The sequence below is a fragment of the Musca domestica genome, unplaced genomic scaffold (genome assembly GCF_030504385.1).
Source record: "Musca domestica strain aabys unplaced genomic scaffold, Musca_domestica.polishedcontigs.V.1.1 2, whole genome shotgun sequence".
Lineage (NCBI taxonomy): Eukaryota > Metazoa > Arthropoda > Insecta > Diptera > Muscidae > Musca > Musca domestica.
In genome coordinates this window covers 40,540,034-40,564,042 of record NW_026712249.1, presented here as the reverse complement: position 1 = coordinate 40,564,042, position 24,009 = coordinate 40,540,034, and the positions used below count along the sequence as shown (strand labels likewise).

General features: G+C 35.3%; 1 protein-coding gene across 2 annotated transcripts in view; it reads right to left on the bottom strand.

The window, feature by feature from the left end:
• LOC101896135 (galactokinase) overlaps positions 1–14,930 on the bottom strand; it is an 85,118-nt gene extending 70,188 nt beyond the window's left edge. Inside the window, exons 1-3 of one of the 2 annotated variants that reach the window (XM_059122171.1) lie at positions 14,570–14,930; positions 9,154–9,560; positions 8,625–8,764 (exon numbers count right to left, since the gene is read on the bottom strand). In XM_059122171.1, the coding sequence (XP_058978154.1) occupies positions 8,625–8,764; positions 9,154–9,342 (329 nt within the window). In that variant the 5' untranslated portion in view covers positions 9,343–9,560; positions 14,570–14,930. The remainder of the gene's footprint in view (positions 1–8,624; positions 8,765–9,153; positions 9,561–14,569) is intronic. The other variant, XM_059122170.1, reaches the window with a different exon arrangement.
• Between the last annotated feature and the right edge of the window lie 9,079 nt (positions 14,931–24,009).

Genomic DNA, 24,009 nt, shown 5'->3' with positions numbered 1-24,009 from the left:
TTGTTGAAATTTTGGGTCAATGTTGAAGAATAGGGGTGAGCTAGGTTTCTGGAACTTCGGTCTGGAAGTTTGCTAAACGAAATACGTGCTGAAAAGTACTAAATATTTTTAACCTTGGTTTTTGGGGAAGGAATATAACTGCGAATCTGAAATTTGGATTGAGAGTCTTTAATGTTGTATAGGATAGTCAAAATAAAGGGTTTTTCGAAAATCTAACCAAGATATTACTAAATGGTACTAAACTTGGTACAATTCTGTTTTGTGTCAATGGCAGAAGCTGTTAAGTTGAAATGTTGGTATTGGAGTTCTTGTTGGTGGTGGGTAAAGGATGGTTTTGAAAATATGTATTACAAGTGCACGAAAAAAAAAAAAAACTAAATAGTGCTATATTTGGTACAATTTGGTAGTGGGTGACCCGATTAAGCTTTAAATCTGAAATTTTTTATAATGGTACAAAATTTAGTCTTGGGCGAAGTGATAGATATAAAATTCTTATTTTTGATATTGAAAACTCTGTCTGTATCTCGGAAGATTAAAACATGTTAATTGTTCAAAAAGAACTTAGTGGTACTAAATTTGGTATTTGGTAAAGAAATAGAGCTGAATTCAGAAAATTAAATATATATGGCACTATTAGTGGTATTGTGCAAATCAGGACTAAAATTATACGAAAAGTACTAAATGTTACTTAATTGGGTATTGAATGAATGTATATAGCTGGAATCCCGAAATTTGATATTGAGGTATCTGGTGGTTGTTTTGCAACTGCTTACCTAATTTTTAGTCATTGTAGCTATCTAAAATGGAGAAATGTAGGATAGAGCTTGATATGGAGGTCTCTGCTGGTATCTAAAAATTGAGATCTGGAGAAAATGTGTACTATAATTGTTCGAAAAGTACTAAATAGTACGAATTTTGGATCACTGTTGCCTTCTCTTATGGAGAGATGTAGATTGTTTGATGATGATGAAGTTATAGAGCTAACATTGTAGTGGACTTTTCGCTGGCGAAGTAGTCAGCACTTGCTAGTATCCATATATATGTTAAATTATAATATTTATAGTGACATTTTGTGCAGAAAATTTCTTCTGTCTTCCTTCCTTCTGCCCGAAATGAAATTTTGTGTTACTTTCGTGCAACAATTAAAAAAAAGGCCTAGGAAAAATTGATCGGTGCAAAATCTTGTGTTAGTCTATTCCCCAGATCAAAATTGCCGTTTGTGGAGGTCTCTTGGAGTTTATTTAGTTTTTCTCACAGTGTTCCATTTCAGTTTCACTACTTCCTACATAGTTTACAAGAAAGCTACAAGTTTTCCGAAACGATCACTTGTCTAAGAAGGCAACAAAAAACACAACTGAAAACTACCAAGCGGAAATCACAATTTAGAGACCTGGCAAACGAACTACAAAAATGGAGTTTACCTTTGTCTCAAATGCAAATGTCACTTTAAAGGACATAAATGTACTTTCTCATGAGCAAACAAACGCACTCACACACACACATTCGTACAAAGGCACCTGTGCGAAATAAACATTCACAGGGGAAGATGGAAAAAAGGCTAAATGAAAACGACAAACATAAGACAATCGGCAGGACATACATCTGTCTCTCCGTGTGTGTTTTAACGTCCTGTGTAAAATATCGGACGGAAATGAACACAATACTGACGCACCACACAGACATCCGAGTCACATAGATGCTTGCACACTGACACAACTTACATCAAGGATGAGGACGGGCACAAAGCACACAGCTGCATGACAAGGAGAACGCATTCAGGAAAACATGAAAAAGTTCAGCGGCATTGTTTCAAATGGCATGTTACTTTTTGTGTGTCCTATATTGTTGTTGTTGTTGTTTTATTTTTTCTTCTTTTGCTCATTCGCTGTTCTTCTTTTGTCAGTCGACTTGCTCTTTTGTTGGATGCGAAACGAAGCAGCCACTGTTGATTTTCATTTCCATTTGCATCCTTTGTTTGGCTAACTTCTACAGTTACTTTTGGTCTCCTTTTTCACCAGTAAAGACAGGTGATGAACACTTAAGGCAATTTTCAAGATGTAAAATTCCCAAGACCAAGAGGGAGATGGGGAAAAAATTTAAAACCAAAATTTTTCACATAAAACAATTGTCCAGTAATGCTGGAGTGTATTTTACTAGAAATTTTGTGTAGTTTTGTGGAATGATTTTTTTTTTTTTTTTGATGTCATAAAAATCGTAGGAGCCTTAAGAGAGAAAATTTATAGATTTTAGTTAAATGCCTTATCTAGCGACGCAATACGTTTAAAACTCGCGTTTCTCACAGACAAGAGATTTGTGCCCTCAGAAGATCTCCAAAAAATCCAATCAATAATAGACCTATTACGAATATTAATAAAAGATCATTACCAGGTTTACCAGAACAAAGAAAACTATTAAAAAGTCAAGTATCAGGATTTAATATTCGAGTTTCTTTTTTGCCAGTGAAATCGGTTTAGTTAGCAATAAAAGTCACCAAAAGTACAATTAAGCTGGCGGTGCCTTTACGAGGGCGCTGCACAAAAATGGGAAATTACATGAGAAAATGTTGTGAAATTTTCCAAATTTGAAAAAAAAAAAAAAATAATTGAAAATTTAACTAAAATGTAAAATATTCCGAGGTACCGCTACATGAGGGATATGATACAATACAGACCTATTTAACCTACTGCTACAGGAGATTTATCCCTGGAACTTCTATGGACGATTCCGTTAGGCGATTGGCTAAAATCACCAGAATACCGAATATCGGGACATATCGTTATATGAGGGCTACAGGAAATCCTGGGCCTATATAGACAATGTTCTGCCACAAGAGGTAGAACCCATCACGAAATTACAAATACTGAATTTGCAACAATTTCCTCTGTCAAAATATATATAGGAATATCAATTTAACCTGTCTGCTGATAAAATTCCCACGTGTGCAAAATGTTATCCTTGTGTGTAAATGTTTTAGCATCATAATCGGGCCGAACTTTTAATACCCTCCACTATTTGGAACGAATTTGGCAAATTCCTTAAAAATTCTGTTAAAATCCTAAAAATACCGAATGTAGCTGTTATATTAGGGTCTATACGACGACATGGACCTGCATAGATAGCTTTTGTTATAAGCCATTACAATATTCAAAGGCGAAACTTAAAAATAAAAATCGGTGGATAATGTCGCTAAAATCATCAAAATGCCGAATATCGGGAGGTACCGTTATATGGGGGCTATATGAAGACGTGGACCTGCACAGACAATCTCATGTCGTAGGCTTTAGTATCCATTACGAACTTCAAATACCAAATTTGAAACAATTCTGGTGAATAGTCTCGCTAAAATCAATAAAATACCAAATATCGGGTAGTACCGTTATATGGGGGCTATACCAAAACATGGACCTACATGGCCCATTTTCAATACCAAAAGTCCTGCAGATATAATATAGATATGAGTAAAATTTTATCAATCTACTTCAATTCGTTCAGAAGCTAGAGTGATTTCCACAGACGGATGGACATCGCTAAATCGAAATAGAATTTTATGCTGATCAAAAATATATATACTTTGTGGGGTCATAAATGTACATTTCGAGGTGGTGGACGTACGAACGGACCTTACAGGGTGAGATGAAAAAAACTGCAACCAACTTCAGACTGCTGTCATTACTAAGCCACTCGTCCGACAGCTTCGCAGTGGCCGAAAAATGGCTCGTGAGCTGAACATATCGCAATATTCCATTCGGCAAATATTAAAAAAATTAGCTCGGGGTAAAGCCATTGAAAGTCCAAAAAGTGCAAGTGCACCGCAACAGAAAGAAAATAGACTCAAAATAGCTAAGGAGTTGATTCGCTTGGCAGAAAGTGGTGATCTGCCGAATTTGGGTTTCTCCGATGAGAGAACATTCGTTGTCCAGCAGTTTGGAAACAAACAAACTGAAAATGTTCACCTTCGGTTGGCTACCAGAACTCAAGCGCCGGCCATGGTGATAGTGTGGACCGCCATAACAGCCGATGGTCGTTTTTCGCTACTAATAAGCGACCGTGGCATCAGAATAAATGCCGAATATTATCGAGAAAATATTCTGGAGGGTGTATTAAAGCCTTGGGCATGCAAACATTTTGGTCGCAGACCTTGGACATTCTAACAGGACTAACAGGACCATCGCACTCAGCACGCGCCACCCAATGGTTACAAAATGATGTTCCGCGCTTCATTTCCAGCGCACAATGGCGATCAAAATCTCCGGATACCAATCCGTTGGAATATTTTGTCTGGAGTATTTTGGAAAGGAAGGTTGACACTAAACAATACAAAAGTGTCGATCACCTCAAGCAAGTGCTTTGCCGGGAATGGGCCAAAATACGGCAGAGAAACATTCGGACAGAGTGTGACGGTTTCATTGGCCGTTTGATACTATTTCCGACATTTTTTTCGTTCATTCAATGAAATTTAAAAAGAACTGTAAAAGTTATGGCATTTGACTTTGTTGCAGTTTTTATCTCACCCTGTATTTCCCCGAATATCATTACTAACGAGTGAATATTGCGGCTGTGCAGGACAAATACAACAAATCGGATGAACAATTTACATGGGAGCTATACCTGTATCTGAACCGATTTTCCTCAAATTTGACATACTTGTTTCTACACCCCATTAGTAAATTCCATCCCATTTGGGCTAATATTACACGTTTGGTGCACAATAAAAGGAAAGTCGGATGAAGATATATATTGGAGCTATTTTCAAATGTGAACCGAACTCGATAAAATTTAGCCAAGGTATTTCTGAGCTGTATTTGATTCATTTCCCCAAATATTGTTGTTACAGAGTGCATATTACGGCTGCGGAGGACAAAAATATCAAATCGGAAGAACTATATATATGGAAGATATATCTAAACCGATTTCTATAAAATTTAGCATACTTATTTTCAGGCCTAATTTGGTCGTATGTGTAAAATTCCATACTATCTGGACTGATATAAGACATTTGGTCCAAAATAAAAAGCAAATCGGATAAAGAAATATCTAAATTTTGACCGATTATCTTCAATTTTAATAGGGGTTTTCCTTGGGTCAAACATGATTTGTGGAAAATTTCGTTTTGATAGGGCTATAAATGCAACATGTACTTTATTTTAAAAAATACCTGGAAAGACGGGCATGCATAAATCGACTCAGAATATGATTCTATGCAGATCATCAAAAGGAACTATGGATCTATCTCTTTTCCATTTTCCTGTTATAAACAAATGCACAGAGACGTAATACCCTGACCATCGTGTGGTGTAGGATATAAAAATACACATACTTTTGTGTAGACAAATTCAGAGCTCTAGCTTTCAGCGATCATTTAATAGCATTGGTCCAATTGTCTGTACCTTTTAGAATTTTTTGCAAATTTCTAGAAAATTCCGTACTATTGAACCTTTTTCCAAAAAAAGTCTGCATCCAAGTTAGTCTGTCCATATGCAATTTATAAAACAACAAGTAAAAAAGTATCGGTCGGTTTTGCCGACAGATGTATACTCTCAGCCAATATTCGCTTTTTCGATATTTTTTTAAATATTTTGACTTCTGTAATCAATTTTCAAACTCTTGGCCCACTATGGTTTGGGTTTGGAAAGAATGGGTCAATAATGGGGTAGAGAATCGCTGAGTTGTTTCATAATTTATGACAGATAAAGGTATTAAAAATTTTGTCTCTTTGTGGGTGAGGTAGGAGAAGGGGTTCGCAGATATGTAGCATCTTCACAACAGATCTTGTTTAGCAAAAATGTTTGTATACGTTAAATTTGAAGAGACTTGGATGCTTATTTCGTTTTCTTTGAGCGTTATGTTTTTAAAAATTTTGAACCCTATGCGGGGCAGGTAGCAAAAGAAATGGTCCGATCTCTACCATCTTTATTACAGATCTTGTATTGATGGAAATATTGAGATGTACCATGTCTGGAATGGAATCGGATGTTTTATGAACTTCATAGATATACAAAGCTTTTGAGCTTTTGTGGGAGAGGTACCAGAAGGAGTGGACCGATATATTCTGTCTTACTGCCAGATCTTAGATCTTAGTTCATAAAAATAGTAGGATGTGTGAAATTTGAAGACAATCGGACTTTTACATCATATTTTTTAAGAGTTATAATTATTCGACATTTTGAATCTTTGTGGGAGAGGCACTTGATGGTGTGGACCAATATTATCCATTTTGGCACAAGACCTAAAACTGACGAAAATATTAGGATTTGCAAAGTTAGAGCAATATTAGATTATTCTTTTCTTTCTGTGCAGAAAATATTTTTTTTTTGCAAATTTCGACCATTTGTGTGCGAGATACCAGAAGGAATTGACCGATTTTGCCCATCTTAACACCAGACCTTGGGTTAATATAAATATTGGGATGTGTGAAATTTGAAGACAATCGAACTCTTACATCACATTTTATGAGACTTATAATTATTCAAAATGTTTACTATTTGTGGGGGAGGTACTTGATGGAGTAGACCGATATTGTCCATTTTCACACCTTACCTAGCACTGACGCAAATATAAGGATTTGCAAAGTTGGAGCAAAATTGGATTATCCTTTATCTTTCTGTGCAAAATATATATATACACTGGTGGCCAAAACTAAAGCAACTGAAATTACAAGGAGAATGAAGGCCCTTTAACTTTTTCAAAAATTAAGAAAATGAGAAAGTTTTTCTTGTTTTAAATTAGGTACTTTATTCACTTTTTAAAAACCTAAAACATAAAACCAAAATTCATTTTTATATAAAAAATAATGTTTGGTAAAGTCAATTAACCCGATTTTGGCTTGGACAAAACAAAAGCAACTCTGTTGTACATTCATATAACCGCTGCAATTTCAGTTGTTTTTACTGTGATATTTATCGCTTTTTGCTTCCTTCGACAATTTCGCTTGTCATAAATCCTTTTTGAGAAGTTTTTTTATAACAGTATGTGTTTTTCTTTTCGTTTTTTAAGTACTGCCCAAAAAATTTAAAAATGGCTAGAAGCCAATACAGTACCTGAATAAAACAGCAAATTATCAGTGACTATCAAAACATCATATCACAGAAAGTGATTTCCGAGAAATAATTCATAAATATTTATGTGATTTCATAATTATTTCTTTATACTAAGTCCGTTTTTTGAAACTAGATCAGTAGTAACAGTCTATTACGGACGAAGGCCGTGAAAAACTTCAGCCCGTACTGATCCACAAATTGAGAGAGAAATAAAAAAACAACTATTTTAAGAGTTCAACTGGATTGGTGAGAGAGCAATCATTTGATATAAGCTCGAGATCAGTGCGTAGACGAGTAGTGGCAGCTGGTCTACATGCCCGTAAGACATCAAAAAACCATTTATATCTGAAAAAATCAAAAAGGCTTTCGGAAACGATAATATTAAGTGGAATCAAGCTCAATGGAAAAAACGTTATTTCTGGGATGAGTCTACGTTTAATATTAAAGGCTCAGACGTGAAAAATTTTACGGTGAGAAGGCCAAAAAATGAAGGACTCAAGCCGCAGTGTTGCAAAGGTACAGTGAAGCATGAGGGAGGGTCAAAAATGGCGTGGCGCTGTTTTTCTTTCTATGGACTTGGCCTATCTATAAAATAAAGGAAGTTGTGGATCGGTTTGTTTACAAAGATGTGTTGGACATCACGTTGTTCCCTTACGCTGAGTAAAATATTCGGCTGATTTATGTATTTCAGCATGACAATGATCCCAAACTTGTATCAAAACTTGTCAAATATTGGTTGCGGGAGTCAAAAATGCATGTTTTGTTATGGCCGGCACAATCACCTGACCTAAACTCCTTAGAAAACCTTTGGAGCATCGTAGATAGGAAGATCAAGAGAGATTCGGAAATAAATCAGCACAACATTTTCTAAAGAATTCGGGGTGCCTGGGAAGGCACACCCAAGGATCAAATTGAGCGTGTTATAGATTCAATGCCTCGTAGGTGTGAAGCTGCTATCAAAAATAATGGTTATGCAATCGACTACTAGCCAAAATTTAATTATTTTAAAATAAAAAATCAAAAGTTGCTTTAGTTTTGACCAAGCAAAAATTGGGTCATTTTAGTTTTCCACATATTATTTTTCGTTCAAATTTATTTTTGTATTTTTATTTTTAGTTTCTTAAAAGTGAATTAAACCCCTCATTTAAAACTGGAAAAATAATTTCGATTTGTTTATTTTTGTAAAAGTTATAGGACATTTATTGTCTTTGCGATTTCAGTTGCTTTAGTTTTGGCCACTAGTGTATATATATATATTTTTTTTTTTTGAAAATGTCGACCTTTTGTGGTGGAGGTACCAGAAGGAGAGGACCGATATTGCCCATCTCCGCACTCGATCTAAGTTTGACAAAATTATTACGATGTACCCAAATGTTCTGAAACGGATTTGGTCCAAAGAGACACGTTTTGACCGTATCAAATTGTATATACCCTCTGTTCCCATATGGCTGAGGGTATAATAAAATATATACATGTTACTCGCTTTTGAATACCTACATACCTACATACCTACCTAATCATTTATCTTTTTCTTTAAAGCACTTAAAAATCTAATTATAATAATTCCATTTTCTAAATTAAACTTACTTTGGTTTTTGGCTAGGTTGCAAGTCCGTTAATGAAAATTTAACATGCTTTGGATCATCAGCACCGGCACAGCAAGTAATTAAATCGACTTCATTTCCCGGCCGTTGACCGCCAACAATGACCGTAACCATTGGAAGGGCCTAGAGAAAATAAACAAAAAAGAAACGGAATGCAATAGCATGAATGCCAGCCAGGCAGCCAGCCAACATGAGGAAGCTCATTAGAAAACAAACGTTTCAAACGCAACATTCATGATGTTGGCCACAAACAATTTTTCGTTTTAGTTATAACACATTTCCTGGTTTAAATGGTGAAGGTGGGTGAGTATTAAAAAAAAATTATTTAAATTTTTTTTTTTTAACCAAGTTTGTCTGATTTGAATATTTTTTTTTAATGAGAAGAAAAAAATTACGAAAAATTTTCATTTTGTTCGTTTCCAACTAATTAGCATGAGTTGCATTCGATGTTTTTTTATCTTTATATTCCATTCAAAAATTAAAAAATCTGTCGGAATTGCATTTTCACTTACCATGGGCAGAACATAACCGTCATTGTAATCAACATGTTCACCAATCAAATTAACACGTCCCGGTGCACAGCAGGCTAATTCTGGCTCTTGGCCAAAATTTTGACGAAATGTCTCTTTGGCCGCTTCTAGAATCTCTTCGAATGTTGGTAGCTTTGCGGTTAGCAAAGAGCTGGAGGCGGAGGTGGACATCTTTCTATTTGGTTTTATTGCTTGGTTGTAGAATTTCCGGACTTTTTTTATTCTCGGCTAAACCGACGACGGACAATGATGTTCTGTGTTGTTGATGCACCACCACTAATGATGTTGTGGCTGATGAAGATGACGGTTTGTTGTTCGATGTACTGTGATAGCGTTGATGTGCCCTATCGTCCGGTTCTTTCAAAAGCTTCGTTTGAGTTTTTGATTGACTGCAATTTAAGGGAAACGAAAAAGAAGGCTAAATGTGAGGGTTTATTGGATCATTTAAAAGGGAAAATAGTTTTTTTTTTTTTTTTTTTGTAGTAAGCTTAAAGGAAATTCATTGGTTCTGCTGCGATTTTAAAGCATTTTGCTGCAAGAGAGACATCAGTCAATATATTCCTGTCTTAAAAAGTGACAATAGAATAGCGTATTTGCAGAACTTTACCATTTTGAACATTACTAATGCTTTTAATTCAATGACTTGCAACTCAATTAGGTTTCGTTTTTAAAACGACATAAATCCAGTTTTAAGTTTGATTGGGCCAAAAATTGTGCAACGCCTCGAAATATAGAGCTTCCTATCTCTCCGCGCTGCCCATGTTAATTGGTAATCACGCTACAGGTCGTCACTATAGCCCGAAATCCTCACGAAATTTAGCATGGAGGTGGGGTTAGGATCAAAATAGAAGTCTATTGTTTTTGAAATGGACCAAAAACAGACACATTTCCTGATATTACAGCTGGGTAGAAGCCTACCAAATTTAATAATATTTAGAGGGTAAAATAAACCATAACTTTTATAAAAAAAATTAGTCTCGGCGAAGTCACAAATACATTAAAAGATGTCTCCTGACCATTACAGTGATGCTGAGAGACAAGATATTGGGTATATAACAAAATTGGTACAATCTATATGTAAGAGAATTTGATGTTAGTTATACTGTTTATAAGTCAAGAAATGCTGAACTGCTTTTGGCAAATTTGCAATGATTTTTTACAAAAAAAAAGTATAATACCAACGAAAATCGCGCAACACCATGTGTTAAGAGTATTATCGTTCGATCCACACAAAAAGCCTTTTGGGTGAAGTTACTAAAAAATGGGCTTATATTGTCGATTTCGTATTTGACATTAGTTGTTATAAATGTTACAACGTACCAGATTAGGGTCATATCGACCTCTATCTTCACATATTATTAGATATGTGATAATTTTTTGGAAAAAAAAAAAAAAATATATATATATATATATATATATATATATATATATATATATATATATATATATATATATAAATATGCGTGAGCTACCATATTTAGCGGACCGAAATATTCAACGTCATCTAATATTGAACATTCATGTTTAATTATACTTTTTATTTTATTAAGTTTCGCTTAGTTGTTTCGCATATTATGTCGAGATATATAAATATTGACAGCAGTGACCCCTTGTGGCGGAAGTACCAGACGGGGTAGGCCTATATATATATATCATCTTCACACCAAATCTCGTGTTAGTAGAAATATTGGAATATGTGAAGTTTGGAAAAATATAGATGCTTATTTCGCTTATGAATGTTAAAAATATTAAACATTTTGACCCGTTGTGAGGGAGGTACCAGGAGGAGTGGACAGATATCTGGTATCTTCGCACCAGATATTCTGTTAATTAAACTATTGGGATTGGTGAAATTTGAGGAGAATTGGGTGTTTATTTCGCATTTTCTGGTAGGTATAGTTATTTATAACTTTGTCCCGTTGTGGGGGAATTACCAGAAGGAGTGGTCCGATATATTTCACCTTTGTATAAGATCTTGTGTTAGTAAAAATATTGAGATGGACAAATCTTGAAAGCAATCGAATCGAAATCACATTTTATAGGAGTTAGCCCTTTGTAGGGGAGGTACAAAAAGGAGTAGGCTGATGATGTGTTGGTGAAAATATTAGGAGTGTCCCATTTGAAAATAATCGGATGCTCATTTTGCCTTATTATGAGCGTCTTGGTTATTCAAAATTTTGACCCGTTGGGTAGGTGTGTGTGTGGGGGGGGGGGTGGATGTACCAGAATAAATGGCCCGTCTATCCATCCTTGATTCCAGATCTTGTATTTGCAAAAGAATTGGTATGTGTGAAATTTGATGACCATGGTACACCTTTTATAAATTTTATAATTGAAACGATAAATTTGACCCTTTGTAGGGAGGTACCTGAAGGAGTGAACCTATATATCCCATCCCACACAACATATTGTGCTGATAAAAAATTGAGATGTGCGAATTTTGAACACAATAGGACACTTATTTCACATTTTATAAGATTTGATAATTATTCAAAATTTTGACCCTTTGTGGAGGAGGAACTTGATGGAGTTGACCTATATATTAAATTTTCCGACCTCACCTAACACTGATTAAAATGTTAGGAGCAACCTTTGCTCAAAATTCGTCCATCTTTTCCTGTTCTATTAATTAAATTATTTTCTGTGAAAATATTGACCTTTTGTGAGGGAGGTACGAGAAGGAGTGAACCGATATTATCCACCTCCGAGCTCGTTCTAAGTTTCATAAAAAAATATTACGATGTATCAAGTTTGGACCACATAGGACACTCCCATCGATAGTTATCGTGCACATCAGGCAGCCAGACAGATAGACATACGCATCCATAGATCGACTCCAAATGTCCTGAAACGGTTTTGGTACAAAGAGGTCTAAAACCGTAATTTTGATGAGACACGCTTTGGCCGTATCAAATAATAAATACCCTCTGACTGCGGAGTATAGAAAATATGTTTAAAAATGTGGTTAGATTACCAAAATACCAAATATTCGGAAAAACCGCCTTATGAGTGACAAAAGAAATATTGAACCTATTTCAGCAATTTTATGCCGCAGAAGAGAGAATCAAGTACAAACTATACTTACCGAACTTAAAACAAGTAAAAAAGCAGCAGTTTCGGCCAGGCCAAACATTCATTTGGAACGAATTTCGCAATTTTCAAAAAAAAAAAAAAATCCGTTAAAAATTCTATTGAATCTTTTCAATACAGCCGTTATATTGGGGTCTTGAAAAAAAAATCTGTTGAATAATTTAGCTACAATCATCAAAATACCGAATATAGGGAGATACCATTATATTGGGGATATACGAAGACCTGGACCTGCATAGACAATTTTCTGGCATAGACTGTAGTTCCCATTACGAACTCTAAATATGACATTTGAAATAATTTCGGTGAATATTGTACCAAAAATCGGCAAAATACCGAAAATCGGGGTAAACCGTTATATGTGGGCTATTCGATATCGTGGACCCAATATAGACATTTCTCTTCCAGGGGGTAAAGTGGTTAGAAAGAACTTCTAGTGTGTATTTTTAGACAATTCCATTGAAAAATGTAACTAAAATAATCAAAACACCGAATATAGGGATGTACCGTTATGTGGGGGCTATACGCAAGCATGGACCGGCATGGACCAATTTAACCTGCCTACTGACTTTAGCTTTCTATTTCAAAGTTTGCGTGATTACAACATAGGCACTGAAAGACACACATATATCGACTAAGAATTTTCGGGTCTAACATGAGTACTTCAAGAAGTTACAAACGGAATGACACACTTAATATTACCTCCATAGTCTATTTTTCTTTCTTTCTTTTTATAGCATTTTCAAAAAAAAGTTTTTTAACGTATACTGTGGTATTTATGGGTCCAACTCTGTAAAAAAAATTTCGGAATTGATTCATGTCTTGGTATAGGACGCATATAATTGTCAATGTTATTTAAAAATGCCCATCCCGATTTTATGTTTTTAGAGGTTCTTCATTTTAAAGTAATATACAGGGTGAGATGGAAAAATGCAACCAACTTCAGACTGCTGCCATTAAGCCACTCCTCCGTGATACTGGTAGCGTAAGAAAACAGCAACATCAGCAGAAATGTTTCGAGAAGTAAAGAAGCGACTTGATCGAAATCCGCGTCGTAGTGGCCGAAAAATAGCTCGTGAGCTGAACATATCGCAATATTCCATTCGGCAAATATTGAAAAATTAACTCGGGGTAAAGCCCTTGAAATTCCAAAAAGTGTAAAAACATACACCGCAACTGAAAGAAAATAGATTCTAAATGGCTAAAGAGTTGCTTCGCTTGGCCGAAAGTGGTGAACTGTCGAATTTGGTTTTCTCCAAAATCTCCAAATATCAATCCGTTGGACTATTGTGTCTGGATTATTTTGGGAAGCAAGGTTGACACTAAAAATATCAAAGTGTCGATCACCTCATGCAAGCGCTTCGCCGGGAATGGGCCAAAATACCGCAGAGCAACATTCGGCCAGCGTGTGACGGTTTCATTGGCCGTTTGAAGGCCGTAATTCGTGCCAAAGGTGACCAATTCGAACAAATCTAAACTTATTCTAAAATTTTATGCTATTTCCGACATTTTATGCTTTCATTCAATAAAATTAAAAAAAGAAATAAAAATTATGGCGTTTGACTTTGTTGCAGTTTTTTTACCTCACTCTGCATTTTAAATTGGATATTTCAACTCTCAGTGGATAGTTAACATTGTGCAAGCCAGGTCTATATTACAATGTAGTCTATATATTATTGTACCTCCCTATATTCCACAATTTCTGGGTTTTAAAACATTTTAGAAACTTATTGACATTTAGGATTTTTAGTAACTCCAACATAATTCGGAACGGGTTAATACAGACACATTTTCCATTTTTTTTCATTTAATCAGAAAACATGTCGATTTCTTGCCTTTGAGGATTATACAAATAATTATGTCACAATTTAAAGGGTCATCTTTTGTTATTTTTCACGTTGTTCAACATAATTTAATAACTCTCTTTTAAGCTTGAATTAAAAATCTCATTATTTTTTACTCAACCTGCTTTATTTTGCTCTTCAGTCATATCCGAGTGAAATTTGTAAAAATGCTCAAAGAGTATTGTTTGACATGCTTTGTACAAGTAAACAAAAATTCCGAAAGCAAAGAGGAACAGAAAACAGATGACCAGCGCCAAAAAGACTCGCCATCGTCACTTGTCATAAACACTCACAGGCCATCCATTCATACTCAGAAAACATATTCACTTGATTTCCAACTGACAAAGAACATTGGAAGGCACGCACGCACGCACTCACATCGCAACCGGGAACAAGCAACACAACAGACAGTCAATGAACTTCCACAATGAGGACACCGGTTGTATTGCAACGCAGCTGTTTACCTTTACCTGATGAATTTCTGGAATAAACGCTGGCTTTATTGTTTATTTACACACGTTTTGGTTTCCACAGTTTGGTTTTTTTATTGAAATTTTTGACAGTTCTTTGTAGAAATTTGTTTTTATTATCTGTTGTGTTTTTTTTTTCTTTCACTTGTTTTATTATTTTCTCCTCACTAATTAAGAGTGTGTGTTTCGGCTTTGTGCGACTGCTTAGAGAGCATGACAAAAACTGATTGCATTCGTTTTAGAACACCGGGCATTACTTGATGTGAAATGTTATTTTTATAGCTTCCCAAGTTTAGAATTCGAGTACTATTTACTTATTATTAAAATTTATTTGTTGTTCTCGAGTTTTGATAATAATTCTCTTGGCGTTTTTTGCTATTGATATAGAAAGATTATTGTTGTTATTATTCCGGGCACTTGTTAAATAGCACAATACTTGATTGTGATTTTTAAGGGTTGCCAATGTCGTTGGAAATAATGATGTAATCTTTGTAATTCTCTTCTTTTTACTTTCAGTTATTTGGTCATTAATATTTGGATCAGAGGATTGTTTTATGGTTATATGGAATATATTGTATGTGATTTGATGATATTAAATATTTGAGGTATGCTATTTTCAAACCCAAAGGAAATAATCTTTTTAGACCCAATTTAAAAATCTGACTTGGATAGGCATTAAAAGCTAATTTTTTTCTGCGGTCTGGTCAAATTCGATGATGGGCAATATCCGTGCGCCTAATCAAACAGATTTTCCATACATGTGCCATTTTGAATTATTGCTAATTGGAGAAAAATTAAAAACATAGGTTCTCGTTTTGTTATGGACACCATAAAAGGGTTGGAGATTCTGTTCTGTTCATTATACCCTCAGTCTACAGAGGGTACATATCATTTGATACGGCCAAAATAACGGTCTCCTAGGTCTCTTTGTACCAAATCCGCTTCAGAACATTTGGAGTCGATCTAGCGATGTCCGTCCGTCTGACTGGTTCTTACGTTAACTCTCGAAAGGAGTATCCGATTTGATCCAAACTTAGTACATCGCAATATTATTGTCAAACTTAAATCGAGTTCGGAGATAGGCAATATCGGACCACTCCTTCTGGTACCTCCGACACAAAATGACAATATTTTCAAAGAAAAACATTTACTGCACAAAAAGCGAAAGGATAATCCGATTTTGCTCCAACTTTGCAAATTCTAATATTTGCAATGGTGGTAGGTCAGGTACGAAAATGGACAATATCGGTTCACTCCATCAAGTATATCCCCCACAAATGGTCAAAATTATACTCATAAAAATGTGATGAAAGAGTCCGATTGTCTTCAAATGACACAGATCACTACATTTTTATTAACCCAAGGTCGGTTGTGAAGATGTAGTATATCGATCCACTCAAAGGGTCAAAATTTTGAATATTCAAGAAGCTCTCAAAACGCGAAATAAACGCCCAATTCCATTCAGACTTTGTAAATCTCAATATTTCCAAAGATGTTACAAAGATGGTAGAGATCTGACCTTACCCTCTGGTACCTGCCCCAAAAATGGTCAAAGTTTCGAATAACCAAAACTATTATAAAATTCGAAGTAAGCATCCGGGTCTCTTCATGTTTGACACATCCCACTATTTCTACTAACACAAGGTCTGCTGTGAAGGTGAGCCCACTCCTTGTAGTACCTTCTCCAGAAAGAGTTAAAATTATGAATATTCAACACAGGATCTCTTGTAAAGAGTAGAGATCGGAGCATTCCTTGTGATACCTCCCCCACAAAGGGTCAACGTTTTGAATAACCAAAACGATTATAAAATCCGAAATAAGCATCCGGCTCTCTTTATATTTGACACATCCCACTATTTCCTCATAGTAAACAGAAGATCTGCTGTGAAGATAGGATATATCGGCCCACTCCATATGGAACCTCCCTCATAAGGCTAATAAAACGCGAAATTAACATCCAATTCCATTCAGACTTGGTAAATCTCAATATTTCCATCAACAAAAGATCTTTTATAAAGATGGTATGGATCGAAACATTTTTCCTGGTACCTCCGCACCATAGGGTGCAAGATTTTGAAAAAAAAATTATCATATATCTTACATAAAGTGAAGGAAGTAGTTGATGTAGTCAAACCAATATATCATATTTATTTAGGTCATATACGAAATACACAATATTGGCCCATTTCCTCGGTACCTATTCGGTAGAGAGTCAACAATTTGAATAATTGTCGGCAAAACCGCTAAAACTTTTATACCTTTTTTTTTTTTTTTTTTTTTGAATTTTTTGTTTTGCAATTATTGTTGTTGTTTTTGCAAATTATTGTTATTATTATTATTATGTGAAATTTATAAAATATGTTTGGCAACCCTGTTTTTGAGGTTTGTTTTAATCGAAGTGTTTGGTTTGACACTCACGCTTTGAGTACGTTTGCAGATAATTTGTTTCTACAATGCCCATTTCGTGCTCTCTCAGCGGTGGTGAGCGTGCATTTCACATCAAAGTCACAGCACAATGTTGTTGTCGAAATGGTGTCTCTGTTCTTATCAAGCCTTATCAGAAGATTCAAATGCTCTCAGAGATTGCAACAATAGTATAGGTCGTTGAAAAATGTTTTCATAACGCTGGACAGGTGAACCTCACATGTCGCGCTTAGCTACTTGAAAGGCTGCAACACCGAACATGTAATCAATTCAAGAATATTTCGTTCATAATTGTTTTCTGTTATAAAAAATATGTACTAAAACCAGTAAGGAAAAGGCAAAAGTGGGGCGGGGACGACTATTCGATACCCTTAACCACTATGCATATTTAATAGAGTTCCCGTAATTTAAGAATTTATTTAAAGTAGATCATATCACCAATCAACATTTGGCTTTAGAGCAGTTATGGTTTCATTTCAGAGATAGCTAATATATGGGAGGTATATCCAATTCAGAATCGATTTTCACTAAATTTGACGAAGACATTTTGATCTTTTATACCAAATTACATAGAATAGAGTACATGATATCACTTCGAAAAGGATTATTTTAAAAAAAATATATATATCGGAGCCGAGTTCCACAAAATGGTAACGAACGTCCCGAAATTCACTCCATTTGGGCTGAATTAGCAAAGACCTAAAATGGTAAAGACTAGACACAATGCATTTTGGTTTGTGTCTATACTATCTAGATAACAGCTCATGACAGGACCATGTTAATATAAAAAAACCCATTTATAGAAAAAAAGACAAACAAAAGTTTGAAAAATCCAAAAATTGAGTTTCAAAATTCTACTCCCTAGACTTTCCCAGTTAATTGCATATTGCCTAAGCGGTTTAAATCGCTTAACATTGCTAACTATGTTGTTACGATATCATAACAACAGAGGTATCTTCACAGGGTTGCATTATCTTGACTCTGTCTTGCCTCATCTTTATACTTCTATGTCTTTGATATTAGCCATTATTTGCACAATAAACCTGAAATCGGATTAAAGATATATATCCAAATCCGAGCAGATCTTGATAAAATTTGGCAGAGGTATTTTCGAGCTAGGTTAGGTTAGGTTAAAGGACGCGCGGTTACCATATGGCAACCGCTCCACTCGGAGACCTATAGGTCCATTGTGTTCATCCCAGAAGAATGTTAAGAAAAGAGGAAAAAAGTGGTTGGTAGAAGAGATGAAGATAAGAGATAGAGTTGTTGAGTGTGATCTACGGCTGAGGAGTTTGCCGTGTCGTTTTTAGCCACTTGAATCTTCTGGCTAATTGAAGGATTACTATAGGGTCAGTGTTAGAAAAAGAAGACAGATCATGTGACACTAGTTCTCCGACTAGTCTGTGTCTCACATTAATGAGTGCTGGGCAGTGGCAGAGCAAGTGTTCGACTGTCTCGATTTCTTCTTCATCTTGACAGACCCTACAGTAGTCAATGTCGTCGCTGTCCCATTTCGAGGTCATAGCCCTCACCTTACAATGACCTGTGATGATACCCCCACAAGTTTTAAATCAGGTTTTGACAATGACATCAGCGACCTTGTTCTCTTCTCTGAGAGTGTGGGCCAGATTCTTTTGAAGATTTTTTTCTTTTCGAGCTATATATGCTATCCGCTGGTACCGGATAAAACATATATATAGAAACTATATCTATATCTGAACCGATTTTCTCCGAGTTAGATGCTCTTTCGATCGGATGTAACAAAATTCGGGACTTTTGGACTGATATTGGTCATTTGGTACACAATTAACCCGAAATGGGTTAAAGATATATATGGGAGCTATATCCAAACATTTTGATAAAATTTGCGCGAAGTATTTCTGGGCTGTATCTGATATGTGGTACCAAATATCATTGTTGTCGAATGCATATTACGAATGTGAGGGACTTACACAACAAATGGGATGAAACATAAATATGGGAGCTAAAGCTATATCTGAACCGATTTTCACCAAATTTGATGTACTTGCTTCTAGACTGAATACATGGACAGACGTACGGACGGACAGGCGGACTGAGATACATAAATCGACTCAGAAAGTGGTTCTATGAAGATCCAGCTCCATCTCTATGTTAAAATCAGATTTTGGAAAATCTAAAGGCGAACATATATTTTATCTGTTATTTTTAAAACAAATAATTTCAGAATGTGCATTAAATGATAAACTCGTGCATAGTATATGCGTTGATGGGCATCGTATCATTTATGAAGGGTGTGTGATATTGATACCAGTTGTTAGTATGCATGGCACATATCCAAACAATATCAGTATGTACACTTAAATAACACCAATAGTGGATATTATTGATGGACCCAGTAGACGAAATTAAATTCAAAATTTCCTTTCAATCAGTAATCGATGTAAATACGTTTCTTAGGGGTATCTTCATTCGAGTCAAAGGCTGCAAAAACTTCACTGCAAATTGTAAAGTTTTAAGTTATCAAATGGTCGGCCTCGCCCGACTATAGCCTTTGCATGCAGTACGCTTACATATAAAGGGGTTAACCCACTGGTTTTGGATTGAAATTGTCATTTCCATTGCTTACATTTATAAATGCTTTCAAAGCATTTCCTTATTCGAAAACACAAAAAATTTTTTGGCTTAATTCATACGAATAAAAAAAAATTTTTTCAAGAATTAATTAAATCAAATTTCAAAATGAGTAACATTTAAAAAAAATACTGTCGTTGTTAACTATTGGTGTGGCTAAAACCGTCATTCTGTGAAAATAGAATATATTATTTTCTCGTCTGTCTTTAATTTTGAATTTTATTATGAATGTAGAGCTAACAAGTAAAAAGGCAGATTGTTCAGCCGGGCCGCACTTCTATTTTTATAACCTCCACCATAGTATGAAGGATATATTAAGTTTGTCATACCGTTTGTATCACCTCCCCACAAAATGTCTATTTAGGGATGAATGAATTGAATTTTCCCATAACCATTTTTCTGTGTTGCATAGTGTAATGTGTTACTCCCTTTTACAGTGTACCTTAATTACGTTGCATCCTTGAAACCACAGTTCAAAGAATGTAACGGGAAAGCAGGATTGCTGATAGAAGATGAAGCTGTTTTAATTTAAACGCATTTGTACTACAAAATGGAATTGCAATTACATTTGACCGCATCGTATTGGTACGGTCCTATCCATACCTCGATACTGCACACAGCCATTACTGTAGTGTACCCCACCAATTTCATACAGATGGCTGTGGCCACGTCCATCCACATGTGTGTCAATGGTCATCCGGAGCCTTGGCCGGTCATGTGAAGACATTAAAAAATACGCTGAATATGTTATTACAATATAAATTGATTTTATTTTACTGTGTCTTTTCCCGTTCGTTCCCATTATTCGTTAGTCCTTTTGTCCTTTTGCCTGAGTGTCGTTTGTGGGCACATTTTTAAACGCATTGCAAAGGTTAAAAAATCAAAATGGACTGTATGTCCGTCTGTCTCTTTTGAACATTTCGAATAAATTGAAATGAAAAGAAGGAATATCGAAAAAAAAAAAAAAAAAAAAAAAAAAAAAACAGAAAAAATAGAGGAAAACACACAAAGGATAAATTGTTGTGATTGTCCTACGAAATTCCAGTTTTTCTCATTGTTTTGATAACATCGGTTGTTTGTGTTCGTGTCGGGAATATAATTTAAATGGTAATGGAAGTGCGTGTGTGTTTTTTTTTATTGAAGCCATATCACTTATATGTGGAGGCTTCACGTGACAGGGCATTTAATAATATGCATAAGAATGATATATCAATAGTGAAATATAAAATTGTTAAAAGATTAAATAGTGCAACTCAGTTCTTCCAAAAGAAATATGTCAATTTATAAAAGTTTTTTTTTATTCTGAAAAAATTAGGAAGAAGCTTATTTATCAAGACAAAAATCTACAATTATATACACCAGCATTGGCCTAAATTAAAAAAGGCTTGACTGCTGTCATTTTGCATATTTGGTAATTAGTTCAAATCTACAAAAAGGCCATCAAGGGTATCCCATACCAAAATAAGGGCAAAAATTGCTTCACCACGATTTTTTATACCCTCAGCCGTACACTATATATCATTTGATACGTCCAAAACGTGCCTCATCGAAATAACGGTCTTAGACCCTAGCTCTCTTTGGGTCAAATCCGTTTTAGGAGATTTGGAGTCGATTTAGCGATGTCCGTCTGCCTGTCTGTCTGGCTAGCTGGTGCGCACGATAACTCTTGAAGAGAGTATCAGATTTGGTGCCAACTTGGCACACTGTAATATTATTATCAAATTTAGATCAAGTTCGGAAATTTGTTATCTCCCCCACAAATGTCAAATTTTTCAAAAATATATTTTACTGCACAAGAAGAGAAAGGATAATTCGATTTTGCTCCAATATTTGCATCAGTGCTAGGTCAGGTGCGAAAATCGACATTATCCGTCCGCTTAATTACTTACCTCCCCCACAAAGGGTCAAAATGTTAAATAATTATAACTCTCAAAAAATTCGATGTAAGAGTTCGATTACCTACAAATTACACAAATCACAATATTTTTATTAACCCAAGGTCTGGTGTCAAGATGGAATATATCGGTCCACTCCTTCTGGTACCTCCCCCACAAAGGGTCAACAATATGAGTATCCACGAAGATCATAAAACGCGAAATTAACATCTGATTCAGACTTGGCACATCTGAATATTTCTATCAACACGCTCTGTTATAAAGATGGTAGAGCTCGGACCATTCCTTCTGATACCTCCCCCACAAATGGTCAAAGATTTAAATGTCCAAAACGATTATAAAATCCGAAATAAGCATCCACTAACATAAGATCTGCTGTGAAGATGGGATACAACGGTCCATTCCTTCTGGTACCTCCCCTACAAAAGGGTCAAGATGTTGAATATCCATGAAGTTCATAAATCGCGAAATCATCGGATTCCATTCAGACTCAATATTTCCAGATATGTTATAAAGATGGTAGAGATCGGACCATTTCTTTTGGTACCTTAGCCACATGGCGTTCAAGATTTTGAAAAAATATTTATATCATATTTATTTAGGTCCGATACGAATTGGACAACATTGGCCCATTCCTTCGGAACCTACTCCATAGAGGGTCAACAATTTGAAGTCAACGTATATATAAATAATCGAACATTTTCTGAGGATGTACATCGGTAGAACCGACTGACACTACTTAACTTGTTTTTAATTAATTTTGTTGTGTCATATTTCGTATCCTGTAAAGAGAATGTTCTCTCAGCAACATTCTTTGACCATACGTTGCTAAGATAAACACTATCTTCCATAAAAAATTACATAAAAATTGTAATTCTGAGACCTTGCTTCTGCCCTGGTGACAGTAATGAAAGTAAAAGTACGTGACTTTATAAATATCTGCGTAATTTTTTTCTCTTGTGTACGTACGTACAACTTGAATAAATGTCAAGAGAACGCAAGCGAAATAATGATGAATAACATTTCAGTGTTAGAGTATTGATGGGAAGGAAGCTGGCACTAGGATTCATTCGTCACAATTAGTGGCATCATGATCGTCAATGTCGTTATGGTGGCATATTGTTATTTACAAAGTTTGTATAAATTATAAATACGAGGGTCGGTAAATAATGATGCGGTGTGGATGCAAAGGAGTATCCTATGTAGCAACAGAGACCTCAATATCTATTCCTTCAGCAAATTTAGTACTATTTATAACTTTTCGTACAAATATGTGACGCATTTTCAAACCATTGTCAAATCTCAAACACAGATACCAACAGACCCCTCAATATTAAATTTCAGAATTTTATCTCTATCCCTTCAAACAATAACAAATTTGGTACTTTTCGAACAATTATAATACGCATTTTCTAAACAATTTTCCACATATCAACCTCAGATACCAACAGTGACCTTAATATTTAATTTCAGGATCTTAGCTCTTTAATTTCCCCCCTTACCGAATTTAATACAATTTTAGTGTTAATATTCAAAACCGGCTCCTTATCTCGACCACAGACACAAACTGTGACGTCCACATAAATTTTTAGGATTTCAGCTCTATTCCTCCACCCAATACAAAATTTAGTACTATTTAGTGATTATAGTACACATTTCCTTCCCTAGTACAAAATTTCAGATTTCAAGCATTATCTGTTCACCCAATACCTAATTGTACCAAATATAGTACTATTTCGTATTTTTCGTGCACTTGTAGTACACATTTCCATAACCATATTTCCATAATCACAAACCTACCATCAAAAGGAGCCCCAATACAAAATGTCAAAATTCCATCTTCATCCGTTAACACTAAATCTACCAGTTCCAAATTTAGTACACTTAGTACACATTTCCAAAACGAGTACACATATCAAACTTACTTTCCAATCTTGATTTTCATACCAAATTCCAAGTACCCGTTCATATAGTACCAAATGGTACCATTTTAGAAGTTTAGTACTATTTTAGAACTTTTCGTAACCTTAAAGTTCGAATTTCCAAAAATCATCACTGCACTTCATCAGGGACTCTCATTCCAAATTTCGAAAGTCCAATCCAAAAATATTGAATTTTTAGTCCATTTTTGTACTTTTCGTACCCTTTTAGTACGAATTTCCAATTACAAGCTTAAAAAATGTTACGATGTATAAAGTTCACGACAGCCAGCCAGGCAGTCGGACAACTCAACATCAACTCTAAATGTTCTGAAGCGGATTTGTCCAAAGAGACCTAGGGTTCAAAACCGTTATTTCGATGGAGCACGTATAGCCTCTGTTGCAATATAACTGAGAGCAGGATTGAGTCCCGGAAAGGTAATTTAGATATTATTTGGGAACTTTGCTTGAAAATCGATTTTTTGTCAGTCGGGACCTAAAAAATGGTTTTGAATGGTATTTCTGGCTACTTCGGTTACTGTGGGTATTAAAATCCAAGTCATCTATTCACCTATCACCATTG